The 22,675-nt window shown below is 42.5% G+C and overlaps 1 protein-coding gene across 1 annotated transcript in view; it reads left to right on the forward strand.

Annotated features, from left to right (window-relative positions):
* LOC115150537 (guanine nucleotide-binding protein G(i) subunit alpha-2) overlaps nt 1-22,675 on the forward strand; it is a 92,788-nt gene that overhangs the window by 54,236 nt on the left and 15,877 nt on the right. Inside the window, exons 2-3 of the mRNA XM_029693945.1 lie at nt 16,753-16,795; nt 21,155-21,296. Coding sequence (XP_029549805.1) covers nt 16,753-16,795; nt 21,155-21,296 — 185 coding nt within the window. The remainder of the gene's footprint in view (nt 1-16,752; nt 16,796-21,154; nt 21,297-22,675) is intronic.

A 22,675-nucleotide genomic window follows, 5' to 3' on the forward strand; every position in this document is an offset into this window, starting at 1 on the left:
CTCCTGGTAGCGCCTCCATGCTCTGGACACTACGCTGACAGACACAGCAAACCTTCTTGCCACAGCTCGCATTGATGTGCCATCCTGGATGAGCTGCACTACCTGAGCCACTTGTGTGGGTTGTAGACTCCGTCTCATGCTACCACTAGAGTGAAAGCACCGCCAGCATTCAAAAGTGACCAAAACATCAGCCAGGAAGCATAGGAACTGAGAAGTGGTCTGTGGTCCCCACCTGCAGAACCTTTATTGGGGGTGTCTTGCTAATTGCCTATAATTTCCACCTGTTGTCTATTCCATTTGCACAACAGCATGTGAAATTTATTGTCAATCAGTGTTCCTTCCTAAGTGGACAGTTTGATTTCACAGAAGTGTGATTGACTTGGAGTTACATTGTGTTGTTTAAGTGTTCCCTTTATTTTTTTGAGCAGTGTATTATAGGAGGTGTTCCATGGGTCAGCTAGATGCTGCAGGTCAGATATTGTATTCACCACATTTTTTTTATTTTGTTTTTATTTCACCTTTATTTAACCAGGTAGGCAAGTTGAGAACAAGTTCTCATTTACAATTGCGACCTGGCCAAGATAAAGCAAAGCAGTTCGACAACATACAAAAACACAGAGTTACACATGGAGTAAAACAACATACAATCAATGATGCAGTAGAAAGAAATAAGACTATATACAATGTGAGCAAATGATGTGAGATAAGGGAGGTAAAGGCAAAAAAGGCCATGGTGGCAAAGTAAATAAAGTATAGCAAGTAAAACACTGGAATGGTAGATTTGTAGTTTGAAGAAAGTTCAAAGTTAAAATATAAAGAATATGGTGCAAAGGAGCAAAATAAATAAAATAAATAAATACAGTAGGGGAAGAGGTAGTAGTTTGGGCTAAATTATAGATGGGCTATGTACAGGTGCAGTGATCTGGGAGCTGCTCTGATAGCTGGTGCTTAAAGCTAGTGAGGGAGATAAGTGTTTGCAGTTTCAGAGATTTTTGTAGTTCGTTACAGTTATTGGCAGCAGAGAACTGGAAGGAGAGACGACCAAAGGAGGAGTTAGCTTTAGGGGTGACCAGAGAGATATACCTGCTGGAGCGTGTGCTACAGGTGGGTGCTGCTATGGTGACCAGTGAGCGGAGATAAGGGGGGACTTTACCTAGCAGGGTCTTGTAGATGACCTGGAGCCAATGTGTTTGGCGACGATTATGAAGCGAAGGCCATCTCATTACCCATCCTTTAGTTTTCACATTAGAGTAATCTCCTTTAGGAGTGCTGGGCTTCTTTACAACCAGAACCTGTACATTCACCCCAGTTCTGAGACAGAAATGACAGGACCGAAGGGAACCTTCATCCCATTGTGGATTCAAAGGAAATTCCGAACGAGTGGCTCATCAATATTCAAGTCTGTTTTCAGCTATGGCCTTACTGTGTGTCTGTAATAACAAAGGTGTGTGTCATATTAAAACATGAAGATTGAATAACAGCCTCCATCCAGCCTTCCTTCCTTGTGGCACTAATTATTTGACCAACAAGAGTCTAGCTTTTATTAACTATCCAATCCACAATCCTAGCACTGCAGAACTCATCTCTACTGTTACCAGAATAACAAGCCAGACATCACCTCAATAACACACTCAGCTCAGCTGGCTAGTCCTGTCAGACAATATGAAGATTGTTTAAATACTGTAAATGGAAGAACCATCACAGTGTATTTAAAGGGCTGGGTAATAAGGGCAAAATCCCATATCACGATCATTTACACAATACCACAGTATGCGCTAATGATGAGAGACGAGCAGCTCTTTTGTTCAATACATTGTTAGTTTGAGAAGGTTAGCTCTTGTTTGCAGCAAGGCAACCTAGTAAATATTACTCAGGTAAAGTGGTTACAACAACATTAGGCTTAATATGTTTGGGCATGTGGAGAGAGTGTTGTGGAATTTTGAAATCACATCCATAGGGATAACAAATACATTACATATCCCAAGCCTAACAGTATTGCTGCATAAAAACGACCAGCTTTTAGTATTTAGTATATTGGATCATTTGACTGTATCCAAAGAAAAGCCTGATCGAATAACTGATCAAATCAGAATTAGAAAATGCTTCTGAACTGAAAGTATTGTCCTCTTAGAAGTTATTCAATCTACAATGGGAAATTGGGTTTGATAAATAAACTTGGATAATGTCAGATGAAAACAGATTATATTACAATGCTATCACAGTAGGTACAGTTCATGCTTAAAAATCAATTTAATCCATGGTTTGTTTTATATTTGTATATATTATTTGTTTATACAGGTGATCCCACTGATATTAAAAAAACGTGTCACAAGGGAGAGCTGTAACAAGAAAGACCGAAGCAATCAACAAAAACTGTAGTGCTTCTACTGCTTCCAATGCCATTCAGATTATAATGCTGCTTAACTTTAGGGCCGGTTTCTCTGACATTGATTTGGGGTGGCAGCGTAGCCTAGTGGTTAGAGTGTTGGACTAGTAACCGAAAGGTTGCAAGATCAAATCCCTGAGCTGACAAGGTAAAAATCTGTCGTTCTTCCCCTGAACAAGGGAGTTAACCTACTGTTCCTAGGCCATCACTGAAAATAAGAATTTGTTCTTAACTGACTTGCCTGGTTAAATAAAGGAATTTTTATTTTTTTTAAAAGCCTAGGACTAAAAAGCATACTAAATGGAGATTCTCTATTGAAAAAGATTTTTAGTCCAGGACTAATCTGGGGAAACTGGCCCAAAGTCAACTCGTTGCGCTCTCTGTTTCAGACTTGTAAATAAGTAATATGTTTTGTCCACCTCTGTTTCGGCCACTAAGTGATGCAGAGTCATTCGGCGAGGCTGCTTTGTTAATCACAGATGAGGACAGTGAGTGGATGTGAGGTGACTGAGGGGATGTGAGGTGGCGGTGGCTGTAAAGGCGTTGGCCTAAATGACAATCAACAGTAGCATGGGCCCCCACACTGCTGCTTTTGTATGTCCCTCTCAGTTCCCCCAGGACACACAAGCCAGAGCCAACACCAACATCCTGCCATGGGAAGCAAACACACTCAACCAAGGCATCATTTGAATGTTGGAGGATATAAACTCAGCAAAAAAAGAAACGTCCTCTCACTGTCAACTGTGTTTATTTTCAGCAAACTTAACATGTAAATATTTGTATGAACATAAGATTCAACAACTGAGACATAAACTGAACATGTTCCACTGACATGTGACTAACAGAAATGGAATAATGTGTCCCTGAACAAAGGGGGTAACAGTCAAAAGTAACAGTCAGTATCTGGTGTGGCCACCAGCTGCATTAAGTACTGCAGTGAATCTCCTCCTCATGGACTGCACCAGATTTGCCAGTTCTTGCTGTGAGATGTTACCCCACTCTTCCACCAAGGCACCTGCAAGTTCCCAGACATTTCTGGGGGGAATGGCCCTAGCCCTCACCCTCCGATCCAACAGGTCCCAGATGTGCTCAATGGGATTGAGATCCGGGCTGTTCGCTGGCCATGGTAGAACACTGACATTCCTGTCTTGCAGGAAATCACGCACAGAACGAGCGGTATGGCAGGTGGCATTGTCATGCTGGAGGGTCATGTCAGGATGAGCCTGCAGGAAGGGTACCACATGAGGGAGGAGGATGTCTTCCCTGTAACGCACAGCGTTGAGATTGCCTGTATTGACAACAAGCTCAGTCCGATGATGCTGTGACACACCGGCCCAGACCATGACGGACCCTCCACCTCCAAATCGATCCTGCTCCAGAGTACAGGCCTCGGTGTAACGCTCATTCCTTCAACGATAAACACGAATCCGACCATCACCCTTGGTAAGACAAAACCGCGACTCGTCAGTGAAGAGCACTTTTTGCCAGTCCCGTCTGGTCCAGCGGCGGTGGGTTTGTCCCCATAGGCGATGTTGTTGCCGGTGATGTCTGGTGAGGACCTGCCTTACAACAGGCCTGCAAGTCCTCAGTCCAGCCTCTCTCAGCCTATTGCGCACAGTCTGAGCACTGATGGGGACTGTGCGTTCCTGGTGTAACTCGGGCAGTTGTTGTTGCCATCCTGTACCTGTCCCGCAGGTGAGATGTTCGGATGTACCGATCCTGTGCAGGGGTTGTTACACGTGGTCTGCCACTGTGAGGATGGTCAGCTGTCCGTCCCGTCTCCCTGTAGCGCTGTCTTAGGCGTCACCCAGTACGGACATTGCAATTTATTGCCCTGGCCACATCTGCAGTCCTCATGCCTCCTTGCAGCATGCCTAAGGCACGTTCACGCAGATGAGCAGGAACCCTGGGCATCTTTCTTTTGGTGGATTTCAGAGTCAGTAGAAAGGCCTATTTTAGTGTCCTAAGTTGTCATAACTGTGACCTTAATTGCCTACCATCTGTAAGCTGTTAGTGTGTTAACGACCATTCCACAGGTGCATGTTCATGAATTGTTTATGGTTCATTGAACAAGCATGGGAAACAGTGTTTAAAAGTTATTTGTATTTTTACGAATTATCTTTGAAAGACAGGGTCTTGAAAAAGAGACGTTTATTTTTTTGCTGAGTTTAGGATGGTGATACAGATATGAGAGAAAGCAGTTGATGTTAAGCACAACTCTAATCCTCTTGCCTTGGCAAATGGGATAAAAAGGGAAGAGTTTTTTTGTTTCCTTTGTGCCCATGCCCTGTGTTATATCATCCCTCTGTAAATAAACTGAAGCTCTGGCACTTAACTCCTAATGCCTGGCCGTACTAAACACAACTCTCTGGGTTACATATAAGAGGGCCCAGAGTTTTTTTTTTTTCCTGGTGACCTGACTTGACCAAAAAAAGGCTTGGAGTTTTTCCTGCCCTATTCATATAGTAATGTGCTGTTTAGACAGAGTATAGTGCTGTGTCACACTAAACAACAGACAGAGGATGCGTGGGACCAGTCACAGTACAAGAGTAGTGAGGGAACCTGGCTGCCCTGTGGCAGATGTGGAGGTGTTCAGCTCCAATTGTCACCACCCTCTAATCATGCTGCAGAGCTAGCTACACGCCAACACACCCACCGGCATATAGGCATCATTCACTGAGCTAGTGAAATGCTAGGCTAACAGACCCACAGGCAAAGCCTAGTATTGGCTTCATTCACAGGCAGTGCCAAGTGAGGGTTCAACCCAGTCTACTACAGAGTTCTGTACAGAACAAATGAATCACTTATCAGCTCCTCTCCTGCTGACTCAATCACAACCATCTTTCCATCGGAGATGCTCTCTGCTATACCAATGGAATACCGAGGCAATCTCGCTATTTTAGGAACACTTTCTATGACCCCAAAACATGACCCTCCACTGAAAGATCAGAGAGACGAACAACTTGATCACTGTCTCGTTGCCTCGAAGTGAAAACCTTTTCCCAGGCATATTGTTGGATGCGATAAATAACTATAGTAGTACTTGCAGGTGCAGAATAATGTCGAACACGTCTTTGAAAAACACTTTGCTCAGAGCTTGAGGAAGGTTACCATCGATACAATACTTTCCCCCACAACCATTTGTCTGTTAGCTCCTGGTAAGGTCACTAGACTGAACAGACAAGCAGGACAGACAGTGTCTCCTTGGTACATCTGGCATTGAAACTACATCACTGCTATTATTTCTCCTTTCATCAAACCTGTGAATTGATTTTAAGTGCTGTTGAGTAATTCACTGCCCTCTATTAACACCCATAGCAATGAACTATTATTAGAAACCTTGTGGATATGGATGTTCTGAAATTAATCCAACGCTGGATGATTGTAACAGAACAAAACCAGCAGCCTGTTGGTAATACCAGCAGTCAGTTAGCAATACCAGCAGTCAGTTAGCAATACCAGCAACCTGTTGGCATTACTAGCAACTTGTCAGCAATACCAGCAACCTGTTGGCATTACTGGCAACTTGTCATTAATAACAGCGGGCAACCAATTGGCTATACCGGCAGCCTGTTGGCAGTAGCGAACCACAGGATGGCAACACAAGGGGCCATATTTTTCTTGACCTTTCTAGCTACAGTTGCCCCTATGATATAATCCTTATTTACCAAGACCTGAGGCCTCATCAGCCCTGCTCTTATTGCTGTTCATGGCCAATTACTGTTATTCAGCATCGTCAGAGCACTAATCAATGAGTCCCATGTAGGCCAATATTAATGACTGTAGCCTCTTCCTAACCACCCAGTGTATACACTTTAATTAATGAAAGCCTGCTTCCTCCCTCCCTTGGGTCAAATACATAGATTGTTTTTGATTTCTTCCTCTACCTCAGGGATAGGGCTGTGGCAGTCACAAAATGTCATCAGTCGGTGATTGTCATGCAAATAACTGTCGGTCTCATGGTAATTGACCGTTATTTAACATAAACACATTTAGCACCTCCTGGCCTACAAGACACGAATGCAGACCTTTGGAACAGCTACATGTTAAAAAGTCTAGCAAATTTATGTAATATAGCCTACACCATCACCATTATTTATTGTAGACAGGTCTAAAGAAGCATGATATGAAGAAAATGTAGTCTTTCAGAAGAACAGAATAGCATACTCTGAGTTGTCCTGATGTGGCTATGCCATATGGCTGTGGGCTACACTAGTTCATTTAGCAGACAAGATTTGCTTAGAATTCCGTGGCTTTATTTTATAGTATGAAGAATACAATTGAACAAAGCTGAATAAAATAGAAAGGATATTTTCTCCAAATGATTTGAGTGAGTGCGCACATGTGGCTATTATGTGTTGAGCAGTTAACAAAGAAATAGGTATTCTTATATGCTTCATTTATAGTTATTAATGTAACTTTGTTGTTCTACAAATGTTAATACATTGTAAGGCTATATGATGCGACTCTAATGATTTGAAAAAAGTTGTTTGAACGCAATGAGCTCTGCTTTGTTTTTGGCGCAGGCTGTACACACTTCATCAGTCACTCATTCACAATTTGACCAGCACTTGATAATGCCTCAAATTTCATGTCAGAATCCCCTTTGTGTGGCCGTAATGGACCCTAAAAAAAAGACATGCCTTTTGCGGCCAGTGGCCGTTGTTCTCTTCTCCCTGAGTGCGGCACGCTTGGAAGCACCTCTCTCACATGGCTTTCCATCACATGATCGGGTCTTTCTCACAGGCTACAAGTGAAGGCAGACACATCGGCGACGTAACTGCACATGTCCGTATCCAATTCCGAGGTGCATATTGAAGATATTGGAAGAACTGTCCACATTTTACTTTTCGTCAGCCAACAAGATGAGTAAGCCTAACGAACAGCAAAAGCACTAGCCTATGTTAATCTACTATCCCCCATAGTATAAAAGTCAACCTATTCTATTCTGTGCAAGAAATAAATATTCCAAACATAGTCTGGGACATTTGTGGGATGCGATGGATCCCAAATTAATACAACCACTAGCATCCCCCCAAAAATGTACGAGATGTGGCTGACGCAACAGATCAGAATGTTTAGCTTAAAATGTTGATAAACTATTAGGCTATTTATTCACATTATAAGTGCAGCAATGTACACATGGTAGTAGGCTATAAGTGCGAATGTTCCATTAGCGGAAAAACACCATTATCAAAAGTGACCACAAATGTGATTATGCATGTAATGCTTTTATTATAAAGGTGCATTTTTATGGTGAAAATTATCTTCCCCAAAATTGAAACTCATGTGCTGCTTATGTATGCCAGTTAAGCTCTACACCCCTTGTAAAGCGGATTAATGTGCTTAATTTTAAGAAGTTATTTGGCCACTGTAGTTATAAACCTTATCAAAACATATAGGTCTATGGGCTAGGCTACATGAGGTGTGTGATTATGATTCGAAAAAGTTGTTGTTTCTTATGCTGGGCATCATTCACAAGACCTATATAAATGATATGCTAATATTGTCACCCATCAGACTATTCTTGATTTAATCTTGTCTTTACATATATGCCTTTACATATACATACACCTGTATCGAAACAGGGGCAGTGGAAAAAATACATAATCTTTGCACTTAAATAGCAAATGGAGGACGCTTTTTCCGTGGTTCGTTTTCATGCCAGCCAGGTGGGCTAAAATCCTGTTGTAAATATAAGCAACGTGCTTAATATTAGGAAAGTTGAGTAATAAATATAGTAGGCCTAGCTGATAAAAAGCTGATGGGATCATCCTCTTTTTATTAGAGGCCATCACTCTGTTTTCTCACGCAGTTGCATAGCCTATAGAAATGTTGTGCAACATGAGCTCATGGGCTCCCATGAAGTGTTTATTAGATTTTCGAACACATTTGCATTTATGTCAGAGTGATTAGAGGGACAATAGAGTGCTGAGTACCAGGCAGTTAGCAAGTTTGGTAGGCTACTAATGACCATCAGCAGCATCAGAGCTTAGAGAAGCCTAGTTACCGTGACTAAACGGTCACATGGAATTTGACTGCCATCATGACTCGTGACCGCCAGTGTGGCGGTAATACTGTCACCGCAACAGCCCTACTCGGGATCAATGCGTTCTCCCGTTATTTTGCTATTAGTGGTGTAGCTCTGTGGGCTGGGTGCTATCAGGTACCTCATGATTTAAACATCTCATATATACAGCTTGCTCAAGTTCTTCTCCTAAGACATGGATATTTGTTTAGAAAAATATACAATAATAGTTTTCCCCCCCAGGACAGATGATTTAAGTGGGTGTGTGAGTATGAGCTTGTTTGTTTGTTTCTGTGTGGTGGGGCTGTTTGTATGTCTGGATTGTACCCATGTTCTGTAGAACAGCTCCTAGCTAGACTCATATTTTCAGAATGAAATGTGATTGAAACTGGTGAGCTGGCTCTCCCTGGCTGCTGTGGTAATGTCAGTGCTCCGTGTTGTTTTCTCTCTACCCTTCATAGACCTGGCCCTGGGTTTGTACCGCTGCAGCTGGGTCTCATTTATTCCAGTGGGCACCCTGGCGCAGCCACCCCTGGCATAGCACATCCACCCCTGGCACATTCTCCTCTGTTGGTTGTGCTCCCTCTCCTCCCCTACCAGTCCACACTGGGCCTGATTGATAATGAGGCAGTTTCCTGGGTCATGGCCCTTTTCCCTCACCCCCACCTCTTTTTTTCCCTCTTTCATGCTTTTTGGAAAAGGGCCTCCCTACTCAGCTCAAGTCAATGGATGTAACCACAACTATCTCCTCCATTTGCCTGGTTGCTAGGCAGTGGGGCAGTATTTGTTTTGCTCATATTCCTGGAATTTTCTGGTCTCTGTAAGTGGAGCTTGATCCCACTGTTCTCTTCCCCTCCCCCCATGTAAAACTTATGTTTACATTGCCAGAGCAAGTGAAATAGATAATAAACAATAAAACATGAACAGTAAACATACTTTTGGAACTTTTGTGAGTGTAAAGACATTTCAAATGTCATATGTATATACAGACTTGTAACAATATGGAAATAGTTAAAGTACAAAAGGGAAAATAAATAAACATAAATATGGGTTGTATTTACAATGATGTTTGTTCTTCACTGGTTGCCCTTTTCTTGTGGCAATAGGTCACACGTCTTGCTGCTGTGATTGCACACTGGTATTTCACCCAATAGATATTGGATTTGTTTTGAAATGTTTTGTGGTCTGTGTAATCTGAGGGAAATATGTGTCTCTAATATGGTCATACATTTGGCAGGAGGTTAGGAAGTGCAGCTCAGTTTCCACCTCATTTTGAGGCTACAGTATGTGCACACTCTAATGAATACTCAGGGAGAAAAAGGTGTAGATTCACGTGCAGAGCGCGGCAGGTGTTTATTTCGCCTTCGCAGAAGGCAGGAACCGTGATCACAGGCAGGCAATGGTCATACACAGGTAGTCAAACAGGCAGGTGAATCAACTACGACTGAAGGCTATAACTGGGTCTCACAAACAAGCTAGGAAAAGGCTTAGTAGAGTCAAAAAAAACAATACCTCAAAGGCACAAACAGAATGAACTGAACTAAATAAGGAGCTGATGAGACCAGGTGAGTAATTAACACAGGTGAAATCAATGAACAAAAATGAAAGACAGGGTTACATTCAAGAACACACAGAAACAGGGCTACGTTCAAGAACACAACGAAACAGAACACAAGGTTGACTAAGAAAATAAATACAGAACCTTACACACACTGCCCAATCTTCTCTTGAGAGCCTGGCCTTTCTCAATTCAAGTGTTTCTTTACCTAATTGGTATGTCAAACTTTATATTCCTTTTGATAGCATAGAAGGCCCTTCTTGCCTTGTCTCTCAGATCGTTCACAGCTTTGTGAAAGTTACCTGTGGCGCTGATGTTTAGGCCAAGGTATGTATAGTTTTTTGTGTGCTCTAGGGCAGCGTTGTCTAGATGGAATTTGTATTTGTGGTCCTGGGAACTGGACATTTTTTGGAACACCATTATTTCTGTCTTACTGAGATTTACTGTCAGGGCCCAGGTCTGACAGAATCTGTGCAGAAGATCTAGGTGCTGCTGTAGGCCCTCCTTGGTTGGGGACAGAAGCATCAGATCATCAACAAACAGTAGACGTTTGACTTCAGATTCTAGTAGTGTGCTGCAGACTGTTCTAGTGTCCTCACCAATTCATATATATATATATATATATATATATATATATATATATATATTGTGTGTGTGTGTATATATATATATTGTGTGTGTGTGTATGTATGTATGTATGTATGTATGTATGTATGTATGTATGTATGTATGTATGTATGTATGTATGTATGTATGTATGTATGTATGTATGTATGTATGTATGTATGTATGTATGTATGTATGTATGTATGTATGTATGTATGTATGTATGCATGCATGCATGCATGTATGTATGTATGCATGTATGTATGTGTTGAAGAGGGTGGGGCTTAAGCTGCATCCCTGTCTCACCCCACAACCCTGTGGAAAGAAGAGTGTGTGTGTGTGTGTGTGTTGCCAATTTTAATTTCACACTTGTTGTTTGTGTACATGGATTTTATAATGTTGTATGTGTTTCCCCCAACACCACTTTCCATCAATTTGTATGGCAGACCCTCATGCTAAATTGAGTCAAGTTTTTTTAAATCAACAAAGCATGAGAAGACTTTGCCTTTGTTTTGGTTTGTTTGTCAATTAGGGTGTGCAGGGTGAATATGTGGTCTGTCGTATGATCATTTGGTAAAAAGCCAATTTGATATTTGCTCAGTACATTGTTTTCACTGAGGAAATGTACGAGTCTGCTGTTAATGATAATGCAGAGGATTTTCCCAAGGTTGCTGTTGATGCATATCCCATGGTAGTTATTGGTGTCAAATTGGTCACCACTTTTGTGGATTGGGGTGATCAGTCCTTAGCTAACGTTACGTGATGTGAGTGATCTTAAACATGTGTACCACACCTGTTGAATATTGCCGGTGTCAGTAAAAGTCTGCAAAAAAGCATAATGAAATTGGTTACAGTTATCGCCTTTGAATGTTTTGGTATCTAGTGAAGAGGTCTTCTTTGTCTACACCCATTCAGCATCGTTCACACCCTCTTAAACTTTAGCCCCACCCATCTCGTTTCGCTCTCGGAGCGCACACTTGACACTGACCGATGATTTGTTTACCTCTTTATAACATGAAAACAGCCTAAACAGCTCTACTGGCAACAATTTCATTGCGCTTTTTTGCAGACGTTTACTGACACCGGCCATATTCAACGTGTACACACGTTTAAGATCACACACGTCCCGTAACGTTAGCTAATGAGCCAGCCAGGTAACGTTAGCTAGTTAAACAACAATGAACAAAGTGCCAACATTGCCACAGTGCTGGGAGCTAACATTAGGATCTAACTAGAAAAGCAAACGGCTCTGGGAAACAAATAATAATGCCAGCCAGCTAACGTTAGCTAGTTAACTAACAGTACACTTTAGCTTGAAATGAAACCACTTTCTGTCAAAATTAGAAACATGTAATATCTGAAAATATAGCTAACTAATGCTAGACAATCTTACCTGTATACATCATCATTCATGACGGACGTGTCTCCCTGTCAGGAATGCCATACCACGGTTGCCCTTAGTTTGAAGATGTAATCCAGAGACAGGTGATTTCTCCATATCTTTAGCTATCGTACTCTAATTCCACTGATTTCAAAACTTGATCCTCCAGAAAGTGGAGATCGACATGTATGCAGCTTCACTACACAATACATTTTTTTTAAAGCCACGTTTGACAGGATTACCAACACAGACTGACCAGCTCAAATAGATAGTAGCCTTCAATATGGCAGACCAATCCAAACTCCTCTCTCGGCTCCTCTCTCAGCCAATCAATGGCTAGTAGGAAGGTTGCTGTCTTTTTCTGTGGCTTAACCAATAATGTTAATGTCTGCTTGACATTTTTAGGTTTGATAGGGAAGCTGAGAGGTCAAGTATACTGTTCAGGTTTTCCTACTGCCAAGTTTACACCTTCAGTATTACAGTGGAGGGAATGCTGTCACCTCCGGTTAGGTGTTTGTCCCCCTGCGGTTCAGAAACCCAACACGGGTGTCAGCTCCCCTAGCTCTTGAAAATCTTCATTAGAGCAGTGGATGAATGAGGTCAAGTGATGCACCCAACCCAAACACACACACAGTCCCAGTCTTACACTCAGCACACAGTGAACAATTGTGCTGCCCTGCAGGGAGAGTTTCCACACTGTGTCATGAAGGATTCTGGGCTGTGGAAGCACCGTATGGGGGATACAGTGTGTGTGTCTGTGCTACTGTCATCATGCTTTTATTACAGTGGAGGGACGCTCTCAATGGCCCTATATCCACTCACACTCATCCTCCAATCTGAGTTCCTCTGTCAGGCAGGAAGACGAAACATCCTCCTCATAATGGCTTCCCTCTGCACAGCTTTAATCTGCTCAACGACCAGCCAGTCACCATATCAAAGAGGCGGTCAGAACCCAGGCTCAGATTGTTTCCTCTTTGTAGAGTGAAAGTGAATAGTCGGAATGGGATTAAGGCTGTTTGTTGTGTTAGAGAGAGGGAGTAGTCCCCTATTGGGGCTGTCCCTTGCATTCCTCCATCTGGAGAGGGGGAGGGAGAGGGGGGAGAGAGAGAGAGATGGGTAGAGCTGGTACAGTGATATCTGCAGGCCAGTCTTCAACAACAGCCATAACACAGCTCTGAGAGTCCGTGCTGATGGAAGCCCACACTTGAATTTGTTGAATTTGATGCAATTGAATTCTATTACATTTTACCATTCAAAGACCTGTTCTAGTTGAAAAATCAGATAACACAAGGCTTGCATAGGTTTATGTGGCTTACAATGTAGCACAAATTACTTTGGTTGAGTGTGTGTTTGCACTAGTCTAATGTATTATTTTGTATATGTGTGTACATTATGTGCTTGCACGCATGCCTGTGTATGACTCAACTGCATGTGTGCATGCATCTATGCGCTGTGAACATCATAGCAGTCTTTTGCAGGTTGGCAGGTACATGAAATATTCAAGGTCTTCAGTGCAGCGCTGGCTCGCCTGCACATGCATCCATACATTATTAATGCAGGGGAATGGTTCAGGAGCAGCAGTGTGATAACACACCACCATGTCTGAGAGTGTGTGTGCAGCTACCTCCAGCTTAACCAGTGAGGCAGTTTACATTGTCATTAACTGGCATTCCCTGTAGGCAATGTTTCTGTTTTTCCACATAAGCAAGTAAGGCAATGTAAACATTGAGTGTTTTTTTGGGGGGGGGGGTTTAATGTTGCAGATAGATTGTAATTGTTTGCATAATTTCACATTTATTTTTCTCTAACTTTTTTTCTTTTACCCTACCACCCCTACCCAGATTGGAGTAAACTAACGGACAACAATACTTCTACTGCTACTTACAGCTATTATGTCTCACATCTACAGTACCTGTAGTTAAAGAATTGACATATTCATAATTTCCTCTTCAAGTGCTGGATTTTCACCCACTACGGCCAATACACCATTCATTCTGATCTTAACTACAATACTCTGATGTCCACAGGTGAACCCATCTTTCCCAGTATAATGCCATTTTGCTATTTCCTTTTGCAATACATCCCTCCCTATTTGTAGCATTTCTGCCGATATTGCCCTAAAAATAAATACTTGACCCAAGAGTATAATGATATTTCCCATTGACTGATCGTGTTTTTTCAGATCCCCTAACAATACAGTTTGTAGATCTGAACCCTGATATTATGACATAAAAAGCGAGCAACCGATGGACAGTACCAGAAAATATGTTGTATTGATTCTGTTTCCTTGCGGCAGAGTCTGCACAAGGCTGACTGTTCAGTGCCCCATATATTGAGCAATCATTTTATAGACTAGCTTAAATTGGAAAGAACCAATTGATGTGTCAATTGTTGTTTTATATGTCAGTTTATAGAGCCGATGCCATGCCAAGTGATCTTGATGGGCATGGTCTTTTTCACAATGTATTGCATCTCAAAGTTACCTTCACATATCAATCAGATGTATTTATAAAGCCCTTTTTACATCAGCCGATGTCACAAAGTGCTGTACAGAAACACAGCCTAAACCCCCAAACAGCAAGCAATGCAGGGGTATTATAGCTGGAGGACACACACATTTTTAGAGCACAAACTATCAAACCCACACAAACACTTACTAACCTCGTACTCATATACACTAATCTGGTTTTCAGAGGTCAGTATGGAAGGTATCTGTCTATAGGAGATACTTGTGTGTCCAGTCAATAGATCTCCTCTCTTGTTGTCATAAACCTCAGTGTTGTACTGTTCCTGTCATTCCAGATCATAATGTCCTCCGCTTTACTGGACAAACTCCAAAGGTTCTATTTACCATTGTCATCATGGCAGGAGGGAGGGAGACAGCGTGAGAGAAAGAAATGGGGCGAGAGCAAGTGAAGGGGGAAAAATCTGGTGTGTGTGTGTGTGTGTGTAAGTGTGTGTGTGGGGAGAGAGGCCTAGCTGGGTTCAGTCACATCACGCCTCTGTGTTAACAGGTCTATGAACTCTCTGGGAGTGTGTTTGCAGCTTGGCTCTATGTAAACTCTGGACACACAACCTGTGTCTGTAGCACTCTCTATAGGCAACCTGGTAGCATTCTGTCTCTCTCTCTGTCCCCCCATTTATTTCTATAGAATATCCTGTAGGAAAATCAACATTGGAATCTGCTTTTTATAAAGTTTCCTTACAGTGGACTGTATAGTGTCTGCCTGTGTACAAGGCCTGTGGCTCTAATCTACTCTGGACAATATGTTATTGTTGAAGGATTGTCAACATGCTCAGACAAAACCATGGGTTATTAGGCTCACATCTCATATGATTTATTCATAACGTATTATTGCTTCAACCCCATCATGCACTTGAGAAAATACACATATGAATCAAAATAGAGTGTACACACACAATGCGCAAGTGCCCAAACATGTATACACACACACACACACACACACACACACACACACACACACACACACACAAACACTTTCCACTGTGTCTCTGAGTCACTTCCCTCTGTGTTCAGTTAGGAACAAAATTACAATTTCAATTCTCGCTCTAGGCTTGGAGCCTGAGATGCCTCTCTCCTCCATTTCGCCTCCTTTTTCTTTATTTCAGCTTATCAACTCAGCCCACATACTGGAGCAGATCAGTGCAGGGTGACTTGCTAACTGTTGGGAGCTGAGAGAGTGGCCTCTTTAGAATGGGTAATGGAGCAGAGGATGTCTCTCTTAGATTGGCCGGTTAGCATGGGGACTATAAGGAGGTTTAAATGGAGAGAATTCACCCAGTCTGACTGTGTGTCTGCTCTGTGCTCTGTATTTACATCACTGTTGTGATGGAAAGTAGAATGTCAGTGGCTTGTGTTGTTGGTGGAAGATTATGGTTACTGTTGGGTAGCGTGCGATCTGACACACAGACACACACTGCATATAAACAGTGAGTGTTGTTGGGTCAGAGTGACCATGACCCTAGTGGTGGACTGCGGGTCATTTAGCGCTGTGTGATTAGTTAACTACTCAGTGCTGCTGCCCTCTAATCTAGACAGCCAACTACTTAACATTGCAGTACAGTAGTGGAAACTAGTCCAATGACTTTCTTATGGACCCTGAACATGAAACAAGCAACATGACGTCATCTGAAAGAACAGGCCCATGTCCTGTTTGTGAAAGCACTCCGAAGTTTTAATTTAACGCTAATGATGATTAAGTGCCTTGTCTCAGCGGCTGTGGAGAGGGAGGGTTACAATACGACGGCTTCCTCTGAAGTTAACACACAGGTCGTGCTGTTGACACAGGAGTAATTGGGTATAGGAAACTCTGTGAAACCCTATGAGACAGGGGGCCTCGGCATAACAATACTACCGTTTATATTATGCACTACTGTAGATTGACATGACTGTTAGGCTGTAACTGGATAGGGAGTGACTGGGAGGAATATGAAAAGAGACAGATTAACTCAGAGAAAGGAAGGAGAGGGAGAGATGCATGTAAGCGTTAAGGCCTGAGGAAGAGGAGGGGGTTTAGATGGTCCCGTGTGGCTCAGTTGGTAGAGCATGGTGTTTGCAACGCCAGGGTTGTGGGTTCGATTCCCATGGGGGACCAGTACGGAAAAACATTTTTTTAATGAAATGTGTTCACTACTGTAAGTCGCTCTGGATAAGAGCGTCTGCTAAAATGACTAAAATGTAGATGTGAGGCAGCCTTGCTTGCTGCCTGTTTACATTTCTCCACTAACAGGGGTGTATTTTTAACCTCTGGCTGTTTTTGTTCTTTGTGCAGGTGCTGGAGAGTCAGGGAAGAGCACTATTGTGAAACAGATGAAGTAAGTAGAGCTCCATGCCTGGCTGGCTGGCTGGCTGGCTGGCTCCTCATTGTTTTGTTTTGCTGCTGTTCCCGTCAAGCATGAGCAATTAACCCAATATCACAACCTGACTCTGATGTCATTGTCAACACAAGCAGACAGGGACAGTACATTCTTAAACTAGATACCCAGAATCCTCTACATATCCTTTCTCATGCTATAATCTATACAAGGTGTCCCCAATTACATTCAGCCAATTTTATTCTTCAGCGGATGATAGGGGGGCCGGAACATAATTATAAATAATTTTTACACTGCAAATTTACCACAAGAAGCCCAAACAGATATAGTATTTGACAAAAACATAATAATTTAAAACCTTGATTACATTGGGATATGATCACATATGCCTCTTTATCTATGCATGGGAATACTTGGGAATAGATTTTCTAATTTAAAATCACTTTGAACTGATTTCCTGGTCATTTTACCGTCTTTAATGTCCCCTCCCTGAAAAATCTCAGAAAACTCGGGGGGCCAAATCCAATCATTCGGCCTGCCTATTGCGGAACCCTATCTGCATTGACCCTTCTTTCACTAACTCTGTTGACTCATCACATACGCTGCTGCTCCAGTTTATTATCCATCTGTTACCTAGTCCCTTTACTCCTACCTATGTACATATCTACCTCAATGACCTCATACCCCTGCACATGGACTCTGTACTGGTACCCAGTGTATAGAGCCAAGTTATTGTTACTCATTGTGTATTTATTTCTCGTGTTATAATTTTTTCTATCATTTTTCTCTCTGCATTTATGGGAAGGTCCCTTAATAAGCATTTCACTGTTAGTCTACACCTGTTGTTTACGAAGCATGTGACATAAAATTTGATTTGATCTATAAAGTGCATACTACTTCCTATACTTACAGTCGTAAACCTGTTTCTTTCTCAACTGTTACATAATGGGTTTGAGGTCTCCCCGGGAATGGGCAGCCACACACACACACACACACACACACACACACACACTGATAAAAAGGTATGGACCAGAGGAGTTTTTCTCTCCATGATTAATGCATTGACTCCTTCCCTGCTAGCTCATATTCCAAGGAGCTACTCTGACAATAGAGAATACAGTTATCTTAAGTCTACGCTGTACAGGATGCTTCCTACTAGACACGCTGGAGCATTTGGAACATATAGAGAAGATACAGGTTGTTAACCTGGTAGCAGACCTGGACCTGTATGTTCTGTAGCACATTACTCTTTTGTCATGTTTGTCATGCCAAACATTTATGCACAAACTGGAAAGCACATCGAATAGGTTAGTTACTGGTTGGTGCCCTGTGCATCTGAACATCCAGCCAAACACACGCCCCTGTTTTGTGTGGCCTCTGGCTGGGTGTATTATAACACCTACTTCACCTGTTCTTGAACCATGCCGTTTTTTCAGGAGCGCTGGGGTAAATCTGTAGGACTAAAGCTGATGGTTATGAGCACCTTGGCTCTGGAGGCACTGTTGTCTCTGTATAATCCTGCTGCTCAATCTCACAAATGAAAACACACACACACTTAAACCCTCAATCCCTCTCACAGACATTCTTGAAGACAAACACAGACGTTACTGCCTGAAATACCGAAACACACACACACCTACCCCCCACATACACATCAATGCAAGCACACACAATGATCCTTTATATATTCACACACACACACACACACACACACACACACACACACACACTCTTCAGTGGTTGAATTATTCCTCCACATTCTCGTCGTGCCATGCTTTCAATCCCTTTTTCATCCACTCACACAGATCACTTCAACTGATGCTATTAAACCATTTCACACTGGATTAATAACACACACCACACACACACCCCTGTAATACATGGGCAAAACACTGTCAAAGACATCCTGATGATGAAATCTCTTTCTACGTCACCCATTAGCCAGCAACTTGTTTTGACTTGAAAATGATTGTATTATACTGAACAAAAATATAAACACAACATGTAAAGTGTTGGTCCAATGTTTCATGAGCTGAAATAAAAGATCCCAGAAATGTTCGCTCCAATTTTGTGCACACATTTGTTTACATCCCCATTAGTGAGCATTTCTCCTTTGCCAAGATAATCCATCCACCTGACAGGTGTGGCATATCAAGAAGCTGATTAAACAGCACGATCATTACACAGGTGCACCTTGTGTTGGGGACAATAAAAGGCCACTCTAAAATGTGCAGTTTTGTCACACAACACAATGCCACAGATCTTAAGTTTTTAGGGAGCGTGCAATTGGCATGCTGACTGCAGGAATGTCCAACAGAGCTGTTGCCAGAGAATTTAATGTTCATTTCTCTACCATAAGCCACCTCTAACATCTTTTTAGAGAATTTGGCAATACGTCCAACTGGCCTTAAAACCGCAGACCACGTGTAACCACGCCAGCCCAGGACCTCCACATCCGGCTTCTTCACTTGCGGGATCATCTGACTGTAATAACGCCCTTTTGTGGGGAAAAAAAAGATTCTGATTGGCTGGGTCTGGCTCCCCAGTGGGTGGGCCTATGCCCTCCCAGGCCCACCGATGGCTGCACCCCTGCCCAGTCATGTGAAATCCATAAATTAGGGCCTAATTAATTCATTTCAGTTGACTGATTTCCTTATATGAACTTTAAATCAGTAAAATTGTTGCATGTTACGTTTTATATTTTTGGTCAGTATAATTGCCTTTAGTATAAATAACTTGAGGGCTCCACTAACAAGGAAAAGGCTACATCATGATTTGCTTGGAATTTCAAAATGTAACTTAAAATTAATTCTGCTGTGGTTCTTCTTGACTATTACCATTATGAATTTGCAGTCTCATCTAGGAAATGTCTGTTTCGGCATGAAATCTAGTTATTTTACATTTTGGGGAAATTGAACATGACTTTAAACAAATAAGTCTCCCTGGTTCACCTCCAACCTACCCAGCCAGCGTGGCGCTTTGGTGTGTTGTCTCCGCTGAATTGTAACTGAGAAAAAACACTTATGTTGGCTCATGGGGCGGCAGGTAGCCTAGTGGTTAGAGTGTTGGACTAGTAACCGAAAGGTTGCAATATCGAATCCCTGAGCTGACAAGGTGAAAATCTGCTGAAAATAAGAATTTGTTCTTAACTGACTTGCCTAGTTAAATAAAGGTAAAAACATTAAATAAATTCTTTAAGTCCATTTGGCCTTCATCCTAGCACGCTCCCTTGCATTCCAATTAGTTTGATTGAGAATGCCTCACCGCAGGGCCCAGTCCATGCTCCCAAGGGGAATTGGTGTGACTAGACGGGGTAAAATATTTGTTTCATAGCGTAGGAGCTCCTGTCTTGGCCTGGCCACTTCTTACTATCAACATATTTTTTCCGTTTCCCTCCTCCATCTATTTGTTTTCGTTGTAGTGTTCTCTCAGCAGAGACCTGAGCTTCCCCCACAGACCAGTAACATCAGTCTGAACTGAGGTATTCAGTATGCATAGTACAGCCAATGATTAAAGTAGATAGTACTTGTTTCAATTATTAAATACATGTTCCGAAACTTTGGCGACTAGTAAGTATTTTTTAAACCTCCAGCTTTCACACATGCATAATATATGAGCGGAATTACTGTTTAACCTCAATTAGCCACGAAATCCCTAGATTGAAAGCGACTGTTTTCTGGAAGCTGTGCTGCACCATTTTCCCTACATTTTCCCCCATGTGGGCCAGCCCCTTAGCAATTTGAGTTTCAGCCAATAAGCTTCAACCCCTCGCCATATGAGTGACACCTAGCAAGAGGCTCATTATGCACTCACAGTAGAGCGAGAGAGAGAGCAATGACATGGTGTAAATATCTGCACATACACTAGATGACCAAAAGTATATGGACACCAGCTCGTTGAACATCTCATTCCAAAATCATGGGCATTAATATGGAAGTGGTCCCCCATTTGCTGCTATAACAGCCTCCACTCTTCTGGTAAATCTTTCCACTAGATGTTGGAACATTGCTGTAGGGACTTGCTTCCATTCAGCCAGAAGAGCATTAGGGAGGTCAGGCACTGATGATGGGCGATTAGGCCTGGCTCGCAGTCGGCATTCCAATTCATCCCAAAGGTGTTCGTTGGGGTTGAGGTCAGGGCTCTGTGCAGGCCAGTCAAGTTCTTCCACACCATTCCAGCCGACGCTTGGCTATGGAGATTGCATGACCCACCACTCTCCCTCCTGTTTAAATGACCCACCTTCTCTCTTCCTCCTGTTTAAATGACCCACCTCCTCTCTCCCTCCTGTTTAAATGACCCACCTCCTCTCTCCCTCCTGTTTAAATGACCCTCCGACTCTCTCTCCCCTGTGTCTGTCAGGATCATCCATGAGGATGGCTACTCAGAAGAAGAGTGTAAACAGTACAGAGCTGTGGTCTACAGCAACACCATCCAGTCAATCATGGCCATCATCAAGGCAATGGCTAACCTCAAGATCGACTACGAAGTGGCCGCTCGAGCGGTAAGACACACACACACACGTGTCTGAGTGCATCCACCTGAGCAGCCACTGTTCTCTCTGCATACACCCCACTGCTGCTCCAAAAGCCAACCAGCCCTTGAACTGCTCCCACTCTACTCATAAAACAGACTTCTTCACTTTATCCCTCTTCTCTAGTCCAGCTCTAATCTGTCTGAAATGAGACGGGGGAAATTATCTATGCTGAAGTATCTCTTCTTCCTGAAGTGCTAAGTGACAATAGCCTCCAGACAGTTTAGAGTTTCGAGTAGTATAGCCTCCTAGACCTTGTTTGAGGCGGCGTGTGTGCCATACAGTGATGCGCCATGTGTACTCAGTCCTGCTGCCCATGTGTATCATTAGACTAGGGGGACCACTGCAGAGCTAAGCTGCCTGTCTCCCCATGGGAACTACTGAGAGATATGACACAACAATAAAAAAAAACGATCCATGTGTTGTTATAGTCATGCCCCCCATGTCTCTCCCAAACAGGATTTACACTTCCTCTCTATGCAAATAGGAATCTTATGAAATATTTTCCTGTTCTTTATATTACCAACCTAACAGAAGTATTATTAAGTGAGCCATCTGCTCACTCTCTCGACCAAGTCCAATTTTGGATTTGATCAAGTGTTGAGATAAAGACGTTATTTTGTACTACTTGCCAGTGTTACTTTCCTGTGCAGAGGAGGTATGGCGAGGGAAGAGTTCTCCTGCTGGTATGTGTCACAGTTGGTTTATTGGAGGTAGCTAGCTCTGCAAGACATATTCCTGCTACAAATCTCTGCAGGTCTGTTGGTGTCTCTCAAAATGATATAAAAAAAAAACGAAATCAAAACTTCACAGCGGTGAAACTAATTCAGTGTTATATATTATAACTTAACCTGATTGTCATAATGAATTCAGAATGATAATGTTGTTACACCGTAAGACAGGCTGCATTCTCCAACAATGGGCTTTGTGGATTATGCTGCTCTACTAGCTCTAAGCAGAGCCATGTATTTAGATATATGGCTCTGGAGACAAGGAAGCTTGAAGAGGAAACACTCATTCGTATACCTAGCATGTGACTGATGAACTGTCCCAATATCTGGAGTGAGGGATGTTGCTTAAGATTGCTTTGTGAAGCAGTAGATTTGGATGTATCATAGTAAGTGTTAGACCTGGCCGGCCATACCTTTCTATTTCATTTAGGTGAATAGTTGTTCTGTCTTTATACATGGTGGTTGATAAAGTGATTTACATTGTATGGGACTAATGCATCTCATTCACTACCAATGTACAGCACCCATGCCTATTGAGATAGGCCTTTTGTTAAGTAATTTAGGTGTTAATAATGATGGAGTAGGAATGGGCTGTAGGCTTATTCTTGTCTCAGACCA

Source organism: Salmo trutta, chromosome 16 (genome assembly GCF_901001165.1).
Source record: "Salmo trutta chromosome 16, fSalTru1.1, whole genome shotgun sequence".
Lineage (NCBI taxonomy): Eukaryota > Metazoa > Chordata > Actinopteri > Salmoniformes > Salmonidae > Salmo > Salmo trutta.